Here is a 16,283-nt window from a genome sequence, read left to right as displayed (position 1 = left end):
TATTTAACACTGAAACCATCTGAAATCACATATTGTATATAGATTACAGTGATGTCATAATACACATTCCAGCCAAAATGCACTAAAAACTACTGCAGTCCAATAAATCTAGCATGCACAAGATGACAAACATTTTAAAGCAAAAGAAAGAACAAGTTATTTTTATTTCTCAAAAATTATTAGTAGCAAAAAAATGGTAAAGAACATAGGCTAAATATGATTTTTCAAATAGTTAAGAAAAAGACACAATGAATAAAGCTTCCCTACAAACTACATGTTTTTATTATTCAAAAGAAAAACAAACTAAATAACTTTATTTGCTTAAACAAATTTATAATATACCTGAAATTTCAGTGTACTTTAAAAATGAGCATAAATCATGGCACTCATAAAAATATATACTATGAAACAAATATTACCAAATGTGTAAACACTTCTTTCACAACTATGGATAGAAAATTACGGTTGCACATACAGTATAATTAGAAAATAATTCTTTTGATAACTTGTTTTCATTTCAATTACATTTTATTTCAATTATAAGTCGGCTTCCATTCAATCCTGACCCAACTAAATTAAATAAAAAATAAAGCAAAACAAGAATTACAATATTTACTGTTAAAACAGGAATTACTGCCCTGACCAGCATGGTCTAGTGGTTAGAGCATCAGCCTGCCACCAAAGGGTCTCAGATTCGATTGCTGGTCAAGGACAGGTTGGATCCCTGGCCCTGGTCAGGATATGTGCAGAAGGCAACCAACTGTTATCTCTCTATCTATCTATCTCTCCCTCTCCCTCCCTCCCTCCCTCCCACCCTACTTTCCACTCTATCTAAAAAAATAAAAAATAAATCAATGAAAAAATATCCTGGGGTGAGGATTAGCACCAAAAAACAAAAAAGAAAAGAAAAATATCTGGAATTACTTCCATCATTAGTTTGAGTTCATCAGCTTTTAACCAGTATACATCATGTTGGACTATTCCACATTTTACTTCACTGAAAGGCTCTAATTCTAATGAAAGAAACTCTGTTCTCAAATACACTAGCTAAAATGTTTTGAGATATTTAACCCCAAACACATTACAGTCTTTCTCTTTTTTAATTGTTTTAAATATATTTTCATTGATTTCAGACAGGAAAAGAGAGGAAGAGATAGAAACATCAGTAATGAGAGAGAATCATCCATCAGCTGCCTCTTGCATGCCACCTACTGCAGATTGAGCCCACAACCCGGCCATGTGCCTGACCAGGAATAAAACCATTGTTCCTAAGTTGATGCTCAACCACTGAGCACCACCAGCCGGGCACAATTATATCTTTCTTATTTAGGTGGCAATTTTTCCAAAATGTCCGGTAAACATATTTCATGGCAAAAGAATGTTTCCTCTTGAGGACCACCTAGCTAGTTCTGAAAATACTATCCCTTTGCTCCTCATGAAACAAGCAAGAATGTTATTTCCTTACAAAAGTTCCTAACACAAGAAAAATGTGCCAAACACTGTATGTATATAGATCCATTACTTTCATACTGACAGGTCATGGAATCGAGAAGCATATGTTTCACCTAAGCCCTCATAGGGCTAGTCAATTAAAACTTGAAAACCGTCAACTCCCAGATTCACAATGGTATGAATAAGAATGAGAACAAAACTTAAAACAAGTGAATGAATCATTCCAAGTCCTCGTTTAAAAAAAGACAGAGGTTAAAATGCAAGAAAGAGCTGAAGAAGGAAAAACTGAAAAGTGGGAACCAAGAAGTAATGTGCTTTATGCTCTTCCACCTTGTGGCACCAAACTTGGCAAGCAAAGGACCAAGGATCACTTGGCAGCTCTAGTCACCAAAAGCTCCTGAAACAGAGTGTAAGGGACTGGGAAATAAACAGCTACAAAGTTCCTAGAAACTTTACCTCTGTCCACTCCAGGAACAAGTACAATATCAATTGTCAGATGCAATAAAGAATGTCTAAGAGTAACACTGTAAATCAGAAAGTCAGAGCCAAATAAAGTCACCAAAGCAGAAGCACACACTTGGAGAACACAGGAGAGAGCCGGGGAGAAACAAGAATCTCTGGTTCACCTCTACCCTGACAGTAATATCAATAAACTTAATTTCAATCATTTAAAAAATGCCAAGTGCATTAAGTAAAGGAGGAATGTGTATGTCCCTCTCTCTTCACACATCAACTTCAGCCACAGAAGCTGCTTCTGTCTTCTCCCCCATCCAGGGTAAGGGTAAGGGTTATGAGAGGCTGGAGAAGAGAGTTGACATTCCCTTGCATTCTTTTACTTAATCTCCCCAAAAAGAGGACTAGCTAACCTGACAGGCCAAAGCTGAACATTCATTAGGCGACATTTTAGCAATGAAAAAGATCACTGTACTAACTCTAAACCTGTGTGCTGGGGCCACTCTTCTATCTCTGAGATCCATGCTACTCAGTAACAGGACCTGAGCCTTCTCCCCAGAGGATACAATCATTAGCCATCTGTCCTCTGGTTCTTTTCACACACAGAGCCACCTGACCCAGATACTGCCCCAGGCAGAGAACAATCAAACTATGCCAGCTAACAGCAACAAGTCAGGGAAAATGTGCTTATTATTGCCTATGGCAGTGGTCGGCAAACTCATTAGTCAACAGAGCCAAATATCAACAGTACAACGACTGAAATTTCTTTTGAGAGCCAAATTTTTTAAACTTAAACTATATAGGTAGGTACAATTACCTACTATATAGGTAGGTAATTTAATTAATGATTTTGGATTGAGTACTTAGTATTAACAACATGAGTTCAATACACTAATATATGGAATGCCTATTATGTGTCTAAGGCTGGAGATAACAGGACATCCTTCTGGAACTTACATTCTCATGAGGAAGATCAACTTTAAATAAATAGTCACATCAAATAATTTTAGTTGTCATGAGTGCTAAGGAAGGAAATAAACAGTAAGAGAAAGAAGTTGTTTAGTAAGGTTAGGCATTTAAACCCCTCTAAGCAGATAAGTTTCATTTTATAATAATAAAGCCACCAACACAAAATAATTACAATTTTTAAATGGATGACAAAAATACCTGTAGGATTTGCAGCTGGTTGGAAAAATACAAGTAACTTTATGCTTCGAGTAAGTACTTTTGTCACCCACGTGCGATTTGCGGACGCGACTAGCACTAACCACTGTACATGAGACTCCTGACTGGCTGGCTCACTCAACTCGAGCGTAAATCGCGTGCGCCTCCGCCCACCTGCGCCGCGTCTCCCATTGCCCCACCGACTGACACCTGCCACTTCCGAACCACTTCTTCAAAACAGACTCGCCCAGGCCGAAAATCGACTTCTGCGCGTGGGCCACGAAGTTTCAATCGCACTGTACGTGCGCGCCCGCATGTGGTATTTTGTGGAAGAGCCACACTCAAGGGGCCAAAGAGCCACATGTGGCTCGCGAGCCGCGGTGTGCCGACCACTGGCCTATGGCATCCATTTTCTTCCTATCAATAGGTGAGCATCACAGTGCCAACCTCTCCTCCTCCCCTTTATTTAAACTACTGAATTAAAGTGGTTAAATCCACTCTTAGATTTGGAAGGTGAAATAGGCCAAAATTAAGGGAGAAAAGAACAAAAGTTATACTGAGGCATTCTGGCCTAAATCACATCCTACCATCTAATTTTTAGCACAATTCACAAGGTGGAATTGGGTGCTTAAACAGAATAAAACTGTACTTTGTTTTCTTATATATAATTTCCCTCGGCAAGGAATACCTAGTCAAAGAAAAATATGTGTTAGGCAGTTTGAGAAAAAATAGGTAGGTAGTACCCTTATCTAGGTATTTTACTTACCTACTTAAGAAATAATACTTATATGCATAAAAGATTAAGAATAATTTAAGTTAGTCAGCAACAACCTTTATTGAGCACTTATCTGTGCCAGCCCTCAGTATTTTAAGGATGAGAAAATTAGAGCTGAAGAAGTTCCAAGGCCAGAAAGACAGGAAGTGAGAGAGCTGGGATGAATGCCCAGATCTGTCTGACCAAAAAGCCCTTCCTTTAATCACTAATCTTGAAAAAAAGACAGGAAAGCAGGGAGAAAGTAAAGGGAAGAAGAAAGGCAGGAAGGGAGAAAAAAGAGATAAAAGGAACAAATTGTTTTATTTATGGCACTTCCAACATGTCATCTATTGGTAATAATCACATTACATTCACATGTCTTAATCCTCTTAACAATGCTATGAATTAGACACTACTCCCTGTGCAAAAGTAACCCTATTTAAAGATAAGGAAACTAAGGCATGATGAGATTAATAGTTCAAAATCACACTGCTATTAAATGGCACAATTCTAACCACGTTTTTCTATTATCGTCCCATGAGAAAAGGCCAAGAAAACAGTAAATACTAAGTACCATATATACTAAGAAGTCATGAAAGTGTCTCAAAAAACAAGGTTTGAAAAGACTGTGCCCTACAGAAAAAAGAAAAATGGTGGAAGGCTTGAACAAAAAAAAGGTAAAAAGGAAGAAAGCATGTATCTTATAGAAAAGAGAATAAGTAGTAAAATTTAAGTAAAATAGAGAGCAATGAAATATTAAGCTGTAGAAAGAAGCTAGAGTAAATGGTCTCTACCATGAATATCAGACCAAGAAATTTAAGCTTTACATATAGGTGAGCAAACAAAAGTTAACAGTGGGAATTTAAGAAAATGAAGTACTTCATTCAGGACAAAGAACCTTCTGGTTATGTGACAGAAAGCAAAAGCAGAGATCCCAACAATTGGTAGACTATAAAAGTTTAGAAATTAAATGATGAGGGAAGCAGCTATGATAATTTTTTTAAATGCTATCACCTGAAATTCAACATGTTCAAAACAAAACTCAAACTATGCAACGTACTGTTCCTTTCCCCTTACTTCCAACCCCTCCCCCCCAAAAAAAAATCCTCTGTCCTTTATACTATCCTAATTCAGTCAATGATACAACTATCTTCTCAGTCTCCTAAGAAAATAAAACATACTAACTTTGCAAAACAATGCTAACGAGCTTTAAAAATGTCAAGGCAGAAAGAAAGATGCTTGACCATGAATTGTATAGGTTGACTGTTCTCTAAGTTTCAAACTACCCAGGAAATAACCAAATAATTTTTTTAATGTAAATTTTAAGGTAAAATAGTGGATTCAATTTTAGATATGTGGTGTTTCTGGTGAAGGTACATCACACCAACAGATATGTCCTCAAGGGAACTGAACATGTACTGGGAAAGATTGAAACAGCAGAGTTAGATAAAGATTTAGGACTCATCAAAATAGAAGTGATAGTTGAAGTTACTAGATTTCCAGTAAAAAGAAATTTAAGGATTTATGCTTCTGAAAATACAACAGACTAGATAATTGGAAACATTGTTGTGGAATGCTAAAATAAAATCAAAGGAAAATTTTAGCTAGGCTCAAAGTAGTGAGTCAGACTGAAGAAAAATACAGGTATGCTCAAGGTGCAAAAGCTGGAAGAGACAGGTGAGAAATAAAGAAGACTCCAAATGAAACCAAGAAACTTTGATTAAATTTAGCTATAAATCCTAGCTCTAGAAATCAGAGAAGAATCTTTTCCCCAGGTAATAATATAAATATAAATAATAATGTAAATATACTGTCCACACTAAAAATGTCAACTCCTCAACATAAATGTTTAAAAGGCTCTCTAAATTTTTAGTAACCACTAACATCCAAATTCCTATCATAATCAATCTAGAAAAGACAATATACTTTTATCATTTTATGATTTTAATTTTAATGAAATTAAATGTCCATTTTAGACCATTTAAAACTTCATTAAAATAGGGTAGGCAGCCAAAACCGGTTTGGCTCAGTGGATAGAGCGTCGGCCTGCGGACTGAAAGGTCCTAGGTTCGATTCCGGTCAAGGGCATGTACCTGGGTTGCGGGCACATCCCCAGTAGGAGATGTGCAGGAGGCGGCTGATCGATGTTTCTCTCTCATTGATGTTTCTGGCTCTCTATCTCTCTCCCTTCCTCTCTGTAAAAAATCAATAAAAAATATTTAAAAAAAAAAAAAAATAGGGTAGGCAAACTTTTTCTATAAAGGGCCAGACAATAAATGTTTTATGTTTCAAATCATGTAGACTTTGTCTCAACCACTCAGTTCTGCCGTTGGCCACTGAACCATGAAAACAGCCAAAAACAATATATAAACAATTAAGAGTGACTACGTGTCAAAAGCCTTCACTTACAAAAACAGGCAGTAGGCCATGGGCCATCACTTGATGACTCCTGGTTTAAATCATATGTCTTAATAAACTGTACAAGATAAATAATAACTCTACCTGAAATGGTTTTATAACCCAGTGTTTTCAGTATTTAAGATAAGAAAAATCAGACTACAAATGTATTTAAATTATAAGGGAATCTAAAAAACAGCTGGGGGGAAAGAGGCTTGGCACTGCTGGCAGTGGCAGCAGCAGAGGTGTGATGGGGAGTTGCCTCCCACCCCTGAGGGCTCCCAGACTGTGAGAGGGGGCATAAACCCAAGTAACACTCTCCAGGGGTATACACTGCTGAATAATTTGTCCAAATGTCAGCCGCAATTCTCACAAATCCTTTCTACCTCAAAATTTTAAACATCTGTAAAAAATACTTGTTGTGAGAGTGGTTTACAATCATGACACTTTGACCTTTTGCTATGCACACCACAAAATTCAAGTCTCAAATGCCATGCAAGCAGGAAATCTGGATCATTCCTGCAGTAGCCATCTGCATGGTCCAATATCAAATATTAGTTCGAGGTGGCACTAAGTCATGTGTTACAAATCCTTTTCTGCAGCCTCGATAATTAGTTGTAATTTGCCTTTTCTAAAATGTGTTTCTTATGGGACATCTGGCCTTGAAAACTCTACCTACCCGCTGAAAAAATACTTAGTGTCTGGCTTTTTTTTTTTTCTCATAATATGAAGCACTGTATGGGTGCCATAACTAAGTCCAGACATTTTTTTAAAAATTAAATTCCAAGGACAGATGATGACTAAGAACCATTTACCAAATAAAAATGTAAAATAAACTTTGTTGCATTATAACTATCTACAGATTTCTAAACCAATCTCCCAAATATTTAAAGTTCACAAAATAAATTTTCAAGGGAATATATAGCACTGGTCTACTTACTTCAAGAAACTACATTAGTAAGTTAAATTGGATAATACAGGTTTGAATCAAAGATTTCATAAAAGAAAAAAAAAGATTTCAGCCCCGTTGGTTGATATGACACTCAAAGATTGTACTTAAATTAGGAAATGATTTTAATAATTCATAATTAACCTCAACTAACTTCAAGAGATTTAAGTTATATTTAGGATACACTAAAATTGCCTTAAGTTCTCTTCAATTTATTTGGTTACAGAAAGCCTTCCCTAAAAATGAAAGGTAAATGTGGATTAAGGAAAAAGTAGTAAAAATGAATGACAGAGACACTGCTTTTCTGCAAGATGAAAGGGAAAAAATGTATCACAATTATGCTGCTTTCCAGATCTATTTGCTTCCTAGACCAGAACATTTTTGGTAGAAACTCCTTAAAATCAATACTACACCTTTATAATAAAACACTAAAAAGAGCCCTAACTGGTTTGGCTCAGTGGATAGAGCGTCGCCCTCGACTCAAGGGTCCCGGGTTCGATTCCGGTCAAGGGCATGTACCTTGGTTGCATCTGATCGATGTTTCTCTCTCATCGATGTTTCTAACTCTCTATCCCTCTCCCTTCCTCTCTGTAAAAAATCAATAAAATATATTTTTTTAAAAAAAAGAAAAAAAAAACACTAAAAAGAAATGTAAGATGGGTTAAAGAATAAATAAGTCAGAAAAGGCCCGGTCAATGTGGCTCAGAGATTGAGCATTGACCCATGAACCAGGAGATAATGGTTCGATTCCCGGTCAGGGCACATGCCTGGGTTGTAGGCTCGATCCCCAGTAAGGGGCATGCAGGAAGCGGCCAATCAATAATTATTTCTCATCACTGATGTTTCTATCCCTCTCTCCCTTCCTCTCTCTGAAATCAATTTTTTTAAAAGTCAGAAAAGAATCAGTTTCTGATGACAAAACCTCAGACAACAATGAAATTTGGTAAATAAAGGCAAATTCAATATATTTTTATCTTCTCAAAAATAATGAGATTTTCACCTCATTTAGAAATGTCACATAAATAAAAAGCCATGCGGTTACTATGCAAAAATTCAAAAACTGGACACAATCAGACTTCACTTCTAGTGGATATAGGTAATAGTAATCTACATGATCCCTATTAGGGCTATGATCAGATTAAGTGAAATTACTATGAAAATATCCCTTGGGATATTTTACCCAAATTTAAAACATCCTTTTGCAATTAATTATGTTACTTAACAGGCATATAAAAATAGTAAGTATATAAGCTAACATTTATTTATGTAAAAGTTGACATGTCCCAAAAGTTAAAGAAATATTCAAACACTAGTAACAAAAAATTGGTTAACATAAACAAACAATAATTTCATACCTGCATTCCATCTTTAAGTTTCAAAATGCATTCCATTGTGTTAATGGTGATTACCACTGGTTCTGAGCCCAGTTTTGTCCATGGTACATGGATCCTCAATTCGTGAATATGTCCACTTAAAAAAGTGAATGGTAATTTCAGTTCCTTAAGACACAAAATATTAAATAAGTTAGTAAGTGCTTAATGTATTTTCATTCTAATATTCAAGTTACTTTCTTAAAATAAAATGAAACTTCCAACACAAAAATAGTTTGGCAATTATTGTTTATCAAAAAGTAGCATCAGTAACTTATTAAACTACAAAAAACAATTATGCAAGTTACACTTAACAAACTACTGAACCTGTCTAGGCCTGAGTTTCTTTATTCTGATGAATGGAAATAATATATGTATAATACCTAGTACATGATAAAGGCTCATATATGGTAGTGGGGGGGGGGGGCAGTAGTCACCCTAGTAAACAGCAGCAGCACTTGAGATAACTGCAATGGTATATATTATTTAAAATCTCCACCTAAAAATACGTTCCCAAGTGTGTTATAAACTACAAGTAGCATTATATGGCAAGTTGAAAGGGGGGCTGAAATAGAGAAAGGAGAATGACCTGACAAAATACAAGTTGACCAACTTTAACAAAAAACTTACTGAACTTTACTTAAAGATTGTACCTGGATACTCTATGGTCCATAAATTTAAAATGTTTTTCTAACAGGTTTCCATTATTACTGGATAGAGAGTTAAAAATGAAAACATAATTGTCACTCAATCACTTTATACTAATTTGTTTCACCTCCCAATAAAATTTTTGTTAAAAATCAACAAAGGAAGAAAAAAATTATTTAGATTGTACTTCAACAAATTTTTACAGTTCTTGTAATTCTATTAATGAAAGTTAAAATAAACATTATTACGCTTATTCATTCATCCAACAATTGCTCACCTACTTGGTTTAGCAAGATAGCTAGTAAAATAGCTAAATATACATATAGGTAGTAGGTAAACTGGTTAAGACAAATAACTCCGGAGCCAGCGACACGAATTTAAATCTTACTCCTCTATTTAATCATCCCAATGACAGTGAGCAACTTGTTTAATGTATCTGTGACTCAGTTTCTTATCTGTAAAATCTGGATAAGAATAGTAGTATCTTTAAGGATTAAACTAATTAATTTGTATAAAGTAATTAGAATACTGTCTTCCTAAAAGAGCAATTATTATTTTTTATTATTATTGATTTCAGAGAGGAAGAGGGAGAGGGAGAGAGAGAAACAGCAATGATGAGAGAGAATCACTGATTGGTTGACTCCTGCACATCCCCACCACTGGGGATTCGAGCAGGCAATCAGGCATGTGCCCTACCAGCAACAGAACTGTGACCTGGTTCACAGACTGACACTCAACCACTGAGCCATGCCTTTTTTAAAGGACAGAATATTGATCATCTATTTCTACTATTCTAATCAATTGTCAAAATTTTACATATTTCTCATTATTACATTAATTTTTAAGCTGAAATAATTTCAAGCATTAATCAACTGGCACAGATTAAATTTTGTTTTGTGTCCATAACAAAAACAAGGTTTACTGACTATTATTCTGTATCAGGTTCTGTTCTAAGAACTTTACCTGCATGCAACTATTTAATCCTTGTAAGAACCCCAAAAGGTAAATACAAATGAAGGCTATGAGGCATGGAAGGTCAAATAACTTCCCTGGATTATCTAGGAAAGCAGGACACAAAACTTGAAAATCTGATGCCAAGCCTTGCTCTTAACCACAATTATACTACCTCTGCACTCCCATTATGAGCACTGAATGCCTTTCCAAATACATCTGTATGAACAATGAGCCAATAACATTTCCACCTCTACCACTCCCTGATTTGTTTGACAACGATACATTTGTGAAATGGCTACCAAAGTTGCAGTCTACGGGCCAAACTGAATTTTCTCAGAGAGAAATTAAAAGACACCTGAACCCTTGGGTGAGGATTAACAAACAAAAAAAAGTTAAAGGAAAAAATTGATAAACTGGACTCAATAAAATGAACTCTATTCATCAAAACACACTTTTAAGAGAGCAAAAAAGACATGCCACACACTGGGAGAAGATACTGCAAAACATGTACATGCCAAAAGACTCATTTCCAAAATATATAAAGAACTACTATACATCAATAAGAAGAAGACAGAAAACACAATTTTTTAAAAAAGGCAAAAGAATCAGAAACTTTACAAAAGAGAATATCCAAATAGCCAATGAACAACACTGAAAGTGATCGTCATAAATCATTATGAAAATGCAATTTTAAATGAAATACTTACACCCACCAAAAAGTTTAAAATTAAAATACTAAGATGGTGTCATGGGTAAACACATCCTCCCACAACCACATCAAAATTACAACTACACTACAAAGAAAACCATCATTCAGAATTGCCTGAAAGCTAACTGAACAGAAGTCCTACAACTAAGGATTTAAAGAGGAAAACAAATCAAGACTGGTAGGAGGGGAGAAGACACAGAGGGCTGAGCCCACACCCATGTGTGGTAGATAAAAATTAGAATGAGTATCTCCACTGTGGAGATCACTCCTGAGGAGCAAGGGGTCCCAGCCCCACACCAGGCCCCCCAGCTCAGGGTTCCAGTGCCAGGAAGAGGAGTCCCCAGACTTCTGGCTGTAAAAACCAACAGGGATTGTGCCTGAGTGAGGCGCAGGGCTGCTGGAGTCACAGGCAGTTCCTCTTAAAGGGCTCGCACAGGGACTTATTTGGACTCACTCCCTCTGAGCTCCAGCATTTGGGCAGCAGGTTGAAAGGAACTATGGACATATGGGGAGGAAATGAATTGTCTGGCATCAGGGCCAGAGCTGGAGAGCAGCCAAACAGAAGTTCCAGCAGAAACCATTGTTCCTTTTCTGAGGACCCCACCTCCACCACAGAGCCAGAAAATGGGCACCGCATCTCAGTCTCCATCAACCTGGCTCATGTTCACCCCAATGTTCACCCCACCCTAGTGATCCCCTGCGACCCCACTCAACTTGCAGGCCAACCCAAGCTGTTTCCATTGGCTTACCCAGTGGTTCTCAACCGTCTGGCCCTTTAAATACAGTTCCTCATGTTGTGACCCAACCATAAAATTATTTTCGTTGCTACTTCATAACTGTAATGTTGCTACTGTTATGAATCGTAATGTAAATATCTGATATGCAGGATGGTCTTAGGCGACCCCTGTGAAAGGGTCGTTCGACCGCCAAAGGGGTCGCGACCCACAGGTTGAGAACCGCTGGGCTTACCCATATAAATGGCTTTTTGCTCATGTTTTAGACTTTCCTAAAATCTCTTAAACAAGCAGCATCTGGCCCTGGTGTGCTCCATACCTCTAAGTGGCCCCAGGCCCAACACTAACAGCAGCTGGCATTGGTTCACAGCTTAGTCTCACCTGGGCACTACCAAGCCAAGCACAAGTAGCAACCATCTACAGATCATTTTGTAACTCATGCCAGGTGGCCCCAGGCAAAATACAGGCAGCTGCTAACCTTGGTCTACACCTCCAGGGAGGCCTCAGAGCCAGCACACCACTGGACAGCTTCAGATCAAGTCCCAGCACCACCCAACCACCTCCACAATAAACTCATTCAGCTGGAACCAGAGCCCCGCTGAAAGAAGTCCTGTTCTGTGGGGTGGGTCCCTGCACAAAAAATCCTCCATGGTGGGTGGTCACTGCAACCAGTCCTTGCAGCTGATCAGTCTGGGATCATACCTAGAGTGCCCAGCTCAGGTTATTGGGGAGGCTGTGCCACTGGACCCTACAGAACAACTTCTACATAGAGCCACTCTACCAAGCCCAAGAGCTTCAGCAGAAACAAACACAAGGAGGCTGCCAAAATGAGAAGACAACGAAACATGCATGCACCATTCTGTGGTAGTTGAGCTTTGATTGCCATTGGCATATCAATGTAAGGTATTTACTCCCAGTAAGCACAGAGTCCCAAACAAGATGAACCCAAAGAGGCCCACACCAAGATATCATAAATAAAATGAAAAGGTTAAAGACAAAGAGAGAATCTTAAAAGCATCAAGAGCAATGCAGTCAGTTACCTAAGCGGGAGCTCCCATAAGCCTGTCAGCTGATTTCTCAACACAAACTTTGCAGGCCAGAAGAGATTAGCAAGAAATATTCAGAATGATGAAAAGCAAAGGCCTACAACCAACATTAGTGTACCCACCAAAGCTATCATTTAGAATCATGAGACATATAAAGAATTTCCCAGACAAGGAAAAGCTAAAGGAGTTCATCACCACCGAACCAATATTACATGAAATGTTAAAGGGTCTTCTTTAAGAAGAAGAAGAAGAAAAGGCCTTAGCCAAGCCAAGCAGCTAAGTTGGTCGGAGTATCATCCCAATATGCCAAGGTTTGATCCTGCTTAGGGCACATACAGGAGTCAACCATTGAATGCATAGGTAAATGGAATAGCAAATGTCTCTCTCTCTCTCTCTCTCTCTCTCTCTCTCTCTCTCTCTCCCTCCCTCTTCCCCCTCTCTCTAAAATCAATAAATAAAGGGGGGGAGATCAAAAATATGAACAATAAAATGGCAATAAAGACATACCTGTCAACAAATTAATTTAAAAAAATAAACTAAGAAGCAGAACAGAAACAGACTCATAGATACACAGAATATTTTGACAGTTGCCAGATGGGAAGGAGGTTGGAGGGATGGGTGAAAAAGGTGAAGGGATTAAGAAGTACATATTGGTTGTTACAGAATAGTCAAGGGGATGTAAAGCACAGCAGAGGGAATATAGAGTCAGTAGTATTCTAATAACTGTGCATGGTGTCAGATGGGTATGAGCTTTATCAGCATGATCAATTAGTAAGTTATATAATGTCTAATCACTGGGGTGTACACCTGAAACTAATATACTATTGTATGTCAACTGCAACTGACAAATAGAAAATGATTAAAGCCAAATAATAAAAGTAAATAAAAAATACCAAACATCAAATAATAATAAAACTGGGAGCAACTGGGAGCCTTCATGCATTGTTGGTGAGAATGTAAATTGTTACAACCACTCCACAAAACTATTTGGCAATATCCATTAAAGCAACATCCATTAAAACTAAACTTCAGACTACCTCCCAGATACACACTTAAGGGAAATTAATACGTATGTTCACCAAAATACAGGTACAAGAGCTTTGTTCCTAAGAGCTTTCTTCGCAATAGTCAAAAGCAGAAGTAAATTGTGAATCTTTATACAACTGAATACTACAAGGCAATACAAAGAACAAGCTACCACTCATGCAAAAACATGAGTTAACCTTAGCTATAATGTTGAAGAAGCCAGACACATTTCCCATTTATTTATAATTCAAGGACAGGTAATATTTGCCTGTGTTGATAGAAGTCAGAATAGCAATCATCTGTATGAGGGCGTTAGGAGGATTATTAATTGTAAAGGGGCACAGGGGAGCCACTTGGGGAGCAGAAAATATTCTATGTCTTGATCTGGATGGTAGTTACACAGGTATGTACATATGTAAAAATTGAGCTGCCTACTTAGCATTTGTGGGCATAATTAATGTTGAAGAAAGCGGGAGGAACCAGAATATTATTTCTTAGTGCTAACTCTAGATTATTCAATAACAGTGGAAAGAGTGAGATAGAACTAAAAAGTATTGATAACTGTCACCATCAGATTAACTCTTTCCTTATCCCCTAAAAAACAACCGGTCTCTAACTCCTCTGAACTTCCACACGTCTGTATCCTCAAACCTAATAGAGTTGCCTGACATACCTTAGTACTAAATGAAGCAGTAAGTATATGCACTTTGAAGTTACAGTGCATTTGGATCAGAGCATCCTCACGTCAAAAAGAAACGAAACCAAAAAGAAGTGATTAAGAAAGAAGTTTTCAGGTTTGCTGGCATTCTCAGTGTCAACTCTATACTTTGAGAATGCCACGGGCAATGTCATCTTTCCTACTATGAGACATAACTTTCCTCAGCATCTTGCTTTCTTTTGGACCCTTCCATTCCCCAAAGGGCGAATGGGAATGTATTGTTTTCTAGCATCACACAAAACCTAGCCATGTAAATTAGCATGTTCCATAAGGCCTGAGAACTGAGTAAATAAGCTGAGCAATTCTAACAAGAACAATGACATTGTTTTCCTATTTGAGGAAGCAACTTTTGGAGATACGATTCTAACAAACCATCACTAACGACACAGCATTATATATATATATATATATATATATATATATATATATATATATACATACATATATATATATATATATTAAAGGAAGGTATCTAGTTTCAGGGTAGCCAAAACTAGTTTAGCAGAAAAAAATTCATTTTTAAAACATAAAGTCAAAGTGTAGGGAACAACGCGTTACTTCTAAACAAGCTGCAAATGTGCCCAATCGATGACAACTACGCAGTTTACCTGTTCCAGCACATCCAACTTTAACTCGAGCTTGCTGAGCACCACATCTCCGCCCCATAGTGAAAGCTGCAGGTCTGACGGCTTCAAGTTCTTGATGTAGCGATTCACATAGCTCATTAAAATCGGAGTCACATAGGACTCCAGCATCGTTTAAGGTGCAGAGAAGTCAACGTCAGAAGCTGGAGGGGGTCAAGACAGAAATATCAGAAGTCATTGAGTCTGTGGTGCAACGAAGGGAAAAAAAATAAAAATAAAGGCACTTTTCGGGAGGGGTAGAAGAGGCCGAAAAGCAACAGTCCCCACCAAAGCGGCCGCTCGCTTCCTCCCAGAAGCAGAAACAAAACTCGAATTAGACTCTGCCTGCCGAGGAGCGGGAGGAGAGGTGGTGACCTGAAGACACCGACTCCCCAGGAAGAGAATGAAGTGCAGCGGGGCTCCCTCCGGCCGCTGCACCCCGTCACCAGCCCGGCGTCCCCGCAAGGCCGGCGCCTCCCAGAACCCGCCGCAGAGCCACAGCCATAAGGAAACCGGCGCCCGCCCCCGCCCCCCGCCCTACTGCACCCTCGGCGGACACTCACGCCGGAGAGAACCGTGGCATCCCTTCCACCTCCCGGCACCTCAAACCCCGCCCGGCGGGAGGCCGCTCCTGCGCGGCGCCACTTCCGGGTGTGCGGTCCTGGGTGCTCAAAACAAACTGTCCCTCCACCGCCACCACGCGACTCCGCGGCGGGGCCGGAGTTCCCAGGCGAGGCCAGCCACTCAGCGCGTCCTGGGGAGGGAAACTTCCTGCGCTCGGCTGGCCGACGTCCCCGCTCCGACGCCGCCGGCGGTCAGGACCTGGCTTGCGGAAGTGCCGGGGGCAGGTGGGCGGACCGGAAAAGGGGAGACACCCGGGACCCGGAAGTGGCGCTCCGCGGGGAGAGTGCCCGCAGGTGGAGGAGATCCGGTGGGGTGCTGGAACGCGGAGGCCGGAGGGCCGAGGAGGAAGAAAGCGGGCCCCAGTGTTCCAAACCCTGAAGAACAAGTGGCGATTGTTTCTCTCGGGAAATGGAAGGCCTGGGAGGAGGAACTGGGGCTCAGTGGGCAGGACTCGAAGGCCGTAGGTTGGAAAAGCGGTGGCGGGGAGAGTAAACGTAGACCCGAGCTTCATTTGCTGGGGGTGGGGGGGAAGGTGGATGTGGAAAGAGAAAGCGAAGGACTGGTGAAGGGGTGCGACTGAAGGGGATGCGTTTTGTAAAGGAGCTGTGGCGTCCTTTTATTTCGGTGAAGACGGGGGTCGGCGTCACCAAGCTTGTGCTGCG

At 39.2% G+C, this 16,283-nt stretch overlaps 1 protein-coding gene across 1 annotated transcript in view; it reads right to left on the bottom strand.

Annotated features, from left to right (window-relative positions):
* The window catches only part of VPS13B (vacuolar protein sorting 13 homolog B), a 610,900-nt gene extending 595,258 nt beyond the window's left edge, over positions 1 to 15,642 (bottom strand). Inside the window, exons 1-3 of the mRNA XM_081111114.1 lie at positions 15,561 to 15,642; positions 14,983 to 15,161; positions 8,525 to 8,668 (exon numbers count right to left, since the gene is read on the bottom strand). Of these exons, the coding sequence (XP_080967240.1) occupies positions 8,525 to 8,668; positions 14,983 to 15,129 (291 nt within the window). The 5' untranslated portion in view covers positions 15,130 to 15,161; positions 15,561 to 15,642. The remainder of the gene's footprint in view (positions 1 to 8,524; positions 8,669 to 14,982; positions 15,162 to 15,560) is intronic.
* Positions 15,643 to 16,283: the final 641 nt, after the last annotated feature.

The sequence above is a fragment of the Myotis nattereri genome (assembly GCF_964212035.1).
Source record: "Myotis nattereri genome assembly, chromosome: 17".
NCBI lineage: Eukaryota > Metazoa > Chordata > Mammalia > Chiroptera > Vespertilionidae > Myotis > Myotis nattereri.
This window is presented reverse-complemented; position numbering and strand designations above follow the sequence as displayed.